General features: G+C 41.7%; 2 protein-coding genes across 3 annotated transcripts in view; one reads left to right on the top strand and one right to left on the bottom strand.

Annotated features, from left to right (window-relative positions):
* Nucleotides 1–4641, bottom strand: part of MED23 (mediator complex subunit 23) — a 35467-nt gene extending 30826 nt beyond the window's left edge. For both annotated transcript variants that reach the window (XM_026048187.1, XM_026048188.1), the window contains exons 1-7: nucleotides 4569–4641; nucleotides 2982–3013; nucleotides 2776–2863; nucleotides 1915–2039; nucleotides 1660–1771; nucleotides 811–909; nucleotides 128–229 (exon numbers count right to left, since the gene is read on the bottom strand). In XM_026048187.1, coding sequence (XP_025903972.1) covers nucleotides 128–229; nucleotides 811–909; nucleotides 1660–1771; nucleotides 1915–2039; nucleotides 2776–2863; nucleotides 2982–3013; nucleotides 4569–4628 — 618 coding nt within the window. In that variant the 5' untranslated portion in view covers nucleotides 4629–4641. The remainder of the gene's footprint in view (nucleotides 1–127; nucleotides 230–810; nucleotides 910–1659; nucleotides 1772–1914; nucleotides 2040–2775; nucleotides 2864–2981; nucleotides 3014–4568) is intronic.
* A 4415-nt stretch (nucleotides 4642–9056) lies between these two features.
* LOC112954928 (venom phosphodiesterase 1-like) overlaps nucleotides 9057–9392 on the top strand; it is a 34326-nt gene continuing 33990 nt past the window's right edge. The window contains 1 exon segment of the mRNA XM_026048204.1: nucleotides 9057–9366. Within this exon segment, the coding sequence (XP_025903989.1) occupies nucleotides 9057–9366 (310 nt within the window).

Raw genomic sequence — 9392 nt, 5'->3', positions numbered from 1 at the left:
GCAGGGGGGTTGGACTCGATGACCTCTGAGGTCCCTTCCAACCTTGGGCATTCTGTGATTCTATGATTTAGATCTTTGTTTTGCATGAAAGCCAATTCCATGTTATGTGATTTGAGATTATTATTACCCAGTGAGGAAGCTTTCCTTCAGGATATAGTTTCCTGATTTCTGTAACTGCAAAGTAGGCAGGTAACAAACAGGCATTTCTTTCCAAAATGTAGGCTACCACCTAAAACCAGAAAAATGTATTAGCATGAAACACTTTAGACAAATTAATCAGAAGTGTAGTCAGCTTACTAGTCTGAATCAGCATCATAAAAATAGGTATCAACAAAGATTAGAATATTTTTTTCTCAAATTGTATTCTGATATCACTATATTAAATTATAAGCTACTTTGATTACAGAAGTATTAGTTAGACCATTTGATCCTTAGCCTGTTTAAGCCTTTCTAAAACTACCTCTATGTCTGGTTACCAAATATTTAAAGCAACTAACATTTTTATTCCCTAAGAAAAAGGAGTTAAGCCTCAGTATTGATTTCATACAACACATCTTAACCAAGTCAAATGTGCAGTGTGAAAACTCTTTAAAGATTGTAGTGTTTTTTCCATAACACTCTCAAAAGCTGCTTGTTGTATAGGCTTAAAGCACATTTACTAAAAAGAACTAGCAGAATACAAAGAATGAGCCTTCGGTGTTGATCTGTACTAACTCTCAGAGGACCATCTTGGTCTTTCAGCAACTGGTGAATGTCAAAAGGAACATCCATTTTTTCCCCTACAGCAACGTATAAAACTTAAATAGCTACCTCTCTGGCTGCTAAAAGCTGCTGTACAACAGCTGAGCTCACGGTGTTAGGAATTGTGAGGATTTTCTCCAGGATCACTTTCAACAGATCGCGCACTCCCTAAAAATCACACACACAAACAAAAGGAAAAAAAGGATATATAAAAAAATATGCCAACAAAATTACACAACGGAAGTTATCAGGCAATTTCACTCTCACTGAAATTAGTTATGTGCTTCTAAGTGTCAGCAGACAGACTACTACTGAGATTGTGTTAATGACAATAAATCTTCTATGGAACCTTGCACATGCTCCAGAGTAGAAAGTAAGTGTTGAACTTTAAGTGCATCCAGAGGTATCCAACTTAACAACGGCCAACTTACCACACCTAGTTCAGATGTTACAGTTTTTCACTCTAACATGAGCATCTATACTAGAGTGCTCCACTGAGGGACACGTGTGGCTTTCTATGGCTTCTGCTGCAATCTGAGCCTGCCAACGGCCCAGCTTTCAGAGCTAAATAGCAAAACAGGCAGCACAGATGTGCGAATACAAGCCTTAATGCTTTATAGTATTCCTTTTCCAAGTATACCACGTACATATTTATGTTAGGGTTATTCAGCTTGCAACTGAAAAAAGGCACGGAAGACTACAAAGGACAGAAAAGAGTAGAAAAGGTTAAGCCTCCATAGGTTATTACTTATTAAAGTAAAGCTCAGTTATCAAAAAGTATTAAGAACAGTTCTACCGAATCTCTTCTCTTTGATTATCAAGAAGCAGATTTTGGAGCACTGAAAGTCACCAACATAATAAAAACAAAGCCAGAAAAGAATGTGTCTTCACACAAAGAAAAGAGTGGGAAGAAGATACCTTGTAGTCTACGCCTCCAATTATTTTCCGGACCAATTTAAATGTTAATGCCCACAACTGTGTCCTTTCCCATTCAAGTGTATCGGAGTTTATCAGAGATTCACAAACCATCCTAGAGGAAAGAGATAATGTGAGAATGACTGAAGAGCAGTAACACCTGCTCTCCAACAATACTTTTACATGGTCATCATAAAACTAGCCCTCAGTAACACAATTTCCATCTACCATAGATTGACTCAGTCCCCCTTCACTTACCTGGGTGGCAACAGTCCAGTTTCTACTGCCATTGCTAAACAATCATAAAGAAAAGAAATTCTTTTAGGACTGTGCTGGCTATGAATGAATCTCACAATCCACTGGACACACTGTTCATGGGATTCCTAAAAAAAATAGACAAGAGAGAAATAATATATTTGCAGGTAGTGAAGCAAAACACTAAAACATCATATACTGACCTACCATGAAGAAAGGAAACTGACAGAGTAAAAACTCAACATTCAGGATATGAGGAGCCCAACTCCAGCTTTCTGCAAGTCTTTGGATTTTATTTTAACGGGGTATCTKAAATAATTCCTTCTGAAGTCACACCTCAATCTGAAACACTGATTTCTAGAGACAGTTTTGGTTTTCACACGTAAACTATCCATCACAGAGTAAGTTGTATCTTTATTCTGTATTATTCTTTCCCTTTCACAGTTAGAGTCTATGTGCTAGAAATGAAGATGATGGTGTCTCCAACTACAAGAATGCTTAGAGATATTTAATTTTTGGAAGGTAAATCTCATATGTAAGTATTGATTTTCATTAAATATACCCCTTTTCTACATTCACCTCYATTCAAAATCCTAAAAAACAAAATAAACAAACAAAAAAGAACTTTTATTTTAAATTAACATTTGATTTCCGTTTGTTTTATCAGTACTGTACACAAATCCTTGCTAAGCAGCTATATAATTCCATTAAAATCAATAAACTAATCTTTTTTCTTGCAAAGTCTTCCTATTTGCTTTCTCATGACATGTGTGAAATCAGATTCTGAGTGCCTGGAAACACAGTTGGTTGTCTGTCTACTAGACAATATGAAATTAAAGAACACAAAACAAATTAAATAGTAACCTGGGAAAGACTGCTCCAGAACTGTCTAAAAGCGCCCAGGCAGCTGATCAGTTTGGTTCTCTCATCTTCAGGAGTGTCCATAAACATACTAGTGCAAATAAGAATATTATTTATTAGCAGTACACCAATGAAAGAACACACATAGAAAATGCAATTCTAAAAAAAAAAATCATGCAGCATGCCCCCAAAACTGGCATTGCACTCACCCAGGAAAAGCTTCCTCAATTACTTCTGTTTTCTGCAAGAAAAAAAAAAAATTAATAAGAACATGGAGAAAAGATTTGGTAGGAGCGCTAAACCACCAGGATAAAGCACCACAGTGATGGACTGTACTAGGCRGCCTTCACACAGATGCATCTCTTTGTAAAGTCTGATTCTTCGTAAGTCTTGATTACTTCACTTTTATATAATATTTTGAGATTCTATAATAAAGGTTTTTCCTCTGAACCAATTTTCTTTTGAACACTTAGAGATAATTTACATTATGATGGTGGAAAAATTACTCTGTAATTCTGTCTCACCTTTCCTGTATTACAGAATGAATCCTATTCTGAACCATATCCTAATCTCAATCCTATTAAGTTGTCCATCCTAGTTACACTCTGTAATACTGGGTTACATATATCCTTTATGCACAGAGTTCCTTCCCCTTCGGAGTTTAGGTCCACTGTTTTCTAAATTTCTACTTAACGAACACATGGTCACACGCTGCAAGAAGGACAACATACAAACATCTAATTTTTCTCCTTTGTAATATTCATTTTTATATGCTATTTTGCACAAAGGTTTCYTTGCCGTTATTCCAATTTATCATCCTTTTTATAGTTTTATATTTATAGTATAGTTTATAGGGTTTTTTTTCTCTTTTAAAGACATTTTGTGCTGTACACAGATGTRCAGTCCATAACTGACACATTTTCACTATTATTTTATCACTTGCTGTTTCCTCCAGAGTATTTTCTTCCCAGCAATTCTTCCCACCAGTCAAACCTCGCACCAACTGCCTCGGCTTCTCAAGAAGCAAAGGAGAACCCAGTGCTCACCTGTCTGCACAGAAACTTAACCGAGTTTCACCACTGCCTGCAAAGCTGGCAAAAGAGAGAGCAAAAATTGCAACTTGCAACTTGCTGCCTTCTCCATTACCACCTCAGAAAAGCCCAAGCTGGACAGTTGCTCGACACTGTCAATAGACAATTGAGGTTCAATTCAGGTGTCAATTCAGGTTCAAGAGTTAATCACTTTACATGGCCAAGGTAAGCACTGTAATCTCAAAGCAAACCATAAAAGTCCCACAAGCCTCTCCAAGCTGGTTGGGAACTTTTCTTTTTGGTTGGTGTGACACAGAAATTTCAGGCAAACAACATGGTKGAAAGCAGGCAATAACAAACCTGTCCCTGTCAAAGCACAGGGTTAAACATCTGAAAGCAGGGTCTGAATGACAGTGCCTGAAACGAGGTATGGGCGACTGAACATTATAAACCGCACAGTGTCCTTTTCTATACATGACAAACACGGCCCATACACAAAGGGGGCGGCACAAACACAGCCTCTACCTGCTGAAGGCCGCGCTTCGGCTCCGCCGGGGGCCTGGGCACGTTTCTGCTCCGCTAGCGCCAGTCCCAGGGGCCCTGCCCGCCTCACCCTCCTGCCCGGCTCCCAGGGGCCCTCTTAGGCGCCGCTCGTTTCACGGCAGACGCCGCCAATCGCGGTGTCCCCGCTGCACCGGCCCCGGCCCGCGCGGCCTCCGGCGCCACGGGACCCAGCGGGAGGCCTCGGCTCCGCGGCGGACTCACCACCACCTCCTCGAAGATGCTCTGCAGCTGCGTCTCCATGGGCACCATGGGGATGGCCATGGCGCCGCCCGCGCCGCGCCGGGGCCGGGGCCTGTCAGGCGGGACGGCGGCGGCAGCGCGGCCTCCCCGCCCGCGCGCCGCAACGCGAGCGCCCCAGCCCGCCTCCGGAAACCGGGCCCGCGCCGAGGCGGGGCCGAGCGCCGCCGCTTCCGGCCGTTAGGGGCGCTGCCGTTAGCGGCGCTGCCGTTAGCGACGCTGCCGTTAGGGGCGCTGCCGGCGCGGGGAGCGCCGCAGGCGGTGGGGGCAAGGCCGGTGCTGAGCCGGCATTATTCCTTCCCGTAAAAACAAGTTAGAAAGAATAAACTGAAATTGCATTGATTTGAAAGTGGCGATACATGTATATTTGTACTTTTTTATTATTTTATTTTGGATAAAAAAGTAGCAAATTAACATAGCTTTAAAATCTTGTGGCTGTCAGACACTGTATTTCCTGTCCTTTCTGCCTGCGGCTGTTGGACAGCATGCTTTCCCAAAACAGCACCCAACCTCAATCCATCTACCGCTGTTAACTAAACAGATTTAAGTCTACAGCAGAGTGATCCAGCTCATGTCCCCCAATCCTAGCAGGTACTTGAAGGCTTTGAGTAACAAGAAATTAAAATTTCCAGATCTGAACTGAGTCGAAAATAACATATACTCACAGAGGAAAACCTTACAATAAATTGGATAAATTGGATAAATTATTTGTTTTAAATATAAACAGYTTTTGTATAAACAGCTTTTGTATAAACAGCCCTAGAAGAATAGATAATGTAAGCACTGTGATAAATATTTTTAAAAAGTAAAGAGTATCAGGAAATTGTGATATGAGTGGCACCAGGAATCACGGAGCTAGCAGAGGTGCCCGTGGTAGCCAGGAGGAATACACAGAGAATTGAGTCAACCAGTGTGTTATTGTCTACGTACTATGAAATTCCAGATTGGGAAAAAAAGTAATATAGGCCTGTGTATTATTTGCCTACATATATTTGTAATGAATGATTATTGGAAACACWGGTCCAAAGGTCCATTTGTACTTCTTTGTATCACTTTTACAATTGGGTTGCCAGCTGGCTTTCACAGAAAAGCATTTATTCTGGTAAAAAACATCTCGTCTTATAGCCATTGTTTAAAGGGTGTAAATAGCTTGTTTAAAGGGTGTTGCAATGAGACTTGACACTCACTTGGATGTCACTGCAACTTTCAGTCCCAGCACTTGCTCACGCTGGACTAACTAGAGCAGTATTTATCAAAACAGCAACATTCAAAACAGTATATGCGCTAATTCTGTGCCAGACTCATGATCTGTTCCCAAAAATGACTCATAAGTGAACCAGAGCCTAAAAGATGATGTTTTATGCATTGTTATGTCTTATATTGAGGACCAGTCTACTATTCTTACATTGCTCTGCCTTAACAGTGGGTCACACTCTCAGACTACCATTTCTCACCATGCCTTAGGCTCCAAAGTTTGACCTAACCCTAATACATGTCCAAGGCACAATGTGGCCATAACTTTGTGCAACATTATCTTGATTCAAGATCATTAGCTTACATTAATTGTAAGCTGCATTTGCTATGGCTGGCCAATTGTAACTGCTTACCTTGATCAAGCAGGATTAATCTAAATTTATCCAGATTCAACAACCTGGCCCAATTACTATATGAAATTTTATAAACTAGACCACATGACTGTCTCGACTGCTGTCCACCATAACACACCAACAGTAATTTATCTAATAAATTAACCCCTCATCTAAACTGTTAAAGAAATTGCGTGATCACAATTGCATGTGGTCCTGGTTTTGGCCAAGTATCTGGTCACTGAGATAGGGCTGAGGCCCTGAAAAGCTACAGCAGGTCACACCTAGGAACAGCAGCTGYTTTTTCTTGAGGCCGCTGAATATCAAAGAGGAGAAACACTACAAATCTTAAGCACCGAGATTACCCTCAAGTGTCTCTGCCAAGCACCACCGAGCTGTGCCTATTGGATAACATAAGGCCCTAAGCCTGACCAAACAAGGAAGAAAAACTTGTGCGTGAGAAAGAAATGACGCTCTTAATCCACACAGAAAATGTACCTTTCGAAATGACTTTAAAAAAATTGAACAAACATTCTGATAAGTGACATTATACAATTGCTGTACAGGTATAACAAGCAAGTCATTCATCCATTCCAACTATTGAATTAAACTGGAATTTAARGGTTCCTGTGGCAAATACTTCTCTTGCGCTGGCCCCAACTAAAGCTATTTACTGAAAGGAATGGTGAGGAAAAATGAATACTTTTTTGGTATTGCTTTTTCCAGACAATTTGTTTATTCAACAACCAACACCTCGTTTTTGGCATTTAACTTGAATGTTATTACCTTATAATTATATATTATAATTCTTACCCTTTGTATTAACAAAATTAATCTGTAAGCAACAGTAAGCACATTGGTGTTTTCCATAACATCAGATATGACTTCCTGGCATTTTTTTGGATATGAAAGCAATTCATCTTGTACTCTCAAGATCTCCACATTTTAAATGTAAGCTTCTGAGCTTTCCTTTGATTGTAACCAATGCAAAATACTTTTTTTTCCGGAAAGTATCTTCTATGTGACAGGATACCCAACTGTTTGAATATTACTAGAACACATCTGTATAGAMAATACCTTATTTTAAGGCAGCATATGACTATGCACATACTTAAAACATTAAGTGAAAACAGCTGATAACTCTCAGGAAATAATGTGCAGGCTAGATTCCTAGAAAAATTGCCATAGTTTCCTGGGTGTTAAGTTGTATGTTCCAAACTTCTGAACATAGAAGTTTTATCTGCTATTTTATGATACCTTACTCCATTGTTGGGGAGTGTTTTTACATCACAGTTTTTACTGAAATAAAATAAGCTGGCCTGCAAAAGAATTCATGGAAGATGAAGAGGACTGTCTAGTTCCTGATGGTCTTCAAACACTTCCAGTTGCTCCAATTTATGTGTAGTAGCTTAAAACAGCACATCTAGTGAAAACTGAAACACGGTGCTATCTCCTTGTTTCCCCAAAGGCTAACAGATTAACAAATATATGATAGGGATGCCCTCCCCGTGTTTTTCAAAAGCTTTTCGGTTTCTGGGTGTGTCAAATGAACTGATCACTGCCATTCGGATTGTAGGGAAATGTTTAGCTGTTCATTTGAGCCTCCATCTGTTCACCTTGACAGACTGTACACAGAGCGGTCACTTAAACTTGCCAATCAGGAACTGAAAAAAACAATGCATGATTCAGAATTCCTCCTTCTTTTAAGTGTGTTGTTATCTCTGCTCTTAAATAGTCTCTTGCAGATTGTTTTTTTGGTGTGAAATATCTTTTGGCATGGCTGGAAAAAGGAAAGGGTTGCTCAACATGTGTGATGCCAGGAACCTTTAATCAGAGAAATGACTAGAGACTCAGTCATGTKTGTGAGGTCTTATATTCTTATATTATCAATGGGAATATTCATAGAAATTTGTCCAGGTGGTAAAAATGTTCYGAGAATAGAGTGCTAATCAGATAAGAGCAATAAAATTTAATACATGACATCGAATCATGTTCCATTTGCTAAATTGTTTTCTTTCAATGCAGAATGAGCAGAAATGTATCGTATCACAGGTGCTTCAGGGACAATTCATGCTCTCAAAGGTAAAATCTGCTCATTTTATACATTTATTTTAAATCACAATTCACACTGCTGCAACCCAGAATCAGATCAACAYGTGAATACATCTGCTCGTGATTTTTGTTAAGAATTGTGAAACTTGGTAACTGTAGGTTATGAGAATATGTTTTCATAACAAACACCCTCCCCCCTCATTAATACCCAATTGAAAGACAAATCCATTTCAAATTTTACTTAAAGAAAAGCTTTTTTACTTTTAAATGAACTTAAATTAGTGTATTTTTTTTTTTTCTGGAACACATCTATCACTCCCGGGTCATGTGTCATTTGTGCTGAAAGAAGTGCACCGTGAGGGGGGGTTGAAACCAAAGGGGGAAAATCCTCTGGGGCTAAAAACCAGGAGGGTGCTCAGAACCCTGGCGGGCAGTGATGGAGGAGATAAGAAACCATCTACCTAGGAATTTGTTTTGTTAACACTTTATTTAAGGATTGCAAACGTGCTGTATGGCCGGCTTTTAACCCAAGAGTTGAGCTCCGCGTTGGCTTTTTTTTTTTTCTTCTTTTTTTTTTTTCATTTTACTGCTTAGCAGCGATTACCCTTAACCCCGCGTTGGGAGTTTATCTAATACCGCCCTTATCTCGGGCTTGGCAAGCGGCGACCTGAGCGCGGCGTCCCGGGCGGCTTCCCGGCGCCTGCCCGCGCGGGACGGGGGGTTCCCTCCTTCCCTCCTTCCCTCCTTCCCTCCTTGCCGGCCGCTCCTCGCGCGGCTCCGCGGCTGGAGGCGGCCCCGCGGCGCGGCGCGGGACATGCCCGCCTACCCCGGCATGGCCCTGCGCGACGAGGAGACCCTGGAGGCCGGCGGCCGCGGCGGCGAGGCCAGGCTGCACGAGTACCGGATCGCCTGCGCCGTGAGTAGCGGCGGCGCGGGCCGCGCTGCCCCCTTCCCCGCCGCCGCGGGACCCGCACCCGGGCGGCAGCCTCTGCCCCGGCTCGCGCGAGGACATGCCTGTGGGCGGGATGCATTGAGGACGGGCGCTTCGAGTCGGACGGAGCAAACGCGCTGCCTTCTCTGGCAGGTTTCTGAAGCTCTGGTGCTTGTGCAGCGGCTTCAGCACGGTCAAAACGCCTGTGGTTTTCCTTTT

The sequence above is a fragment of the Nothoprocta perdicaria genome, unplaced genomic scaffold (genome assembly GCF_003342845.1).
Source record: "Nothoprocta perdicaria isolate Ctin4 unplaced genomic scaffold, notPer1 scaffold_52, whole genome shotgun sequence".
NCBI lineage: Eukaryota > Metazoa > Chordata > Aves > Tinamiformes > Tinamidae > Nothoprocta > Nothoprocta perdicaria.
This window is presented reverse-complemented; position numbering and strand designations above follow the sequence as displayed.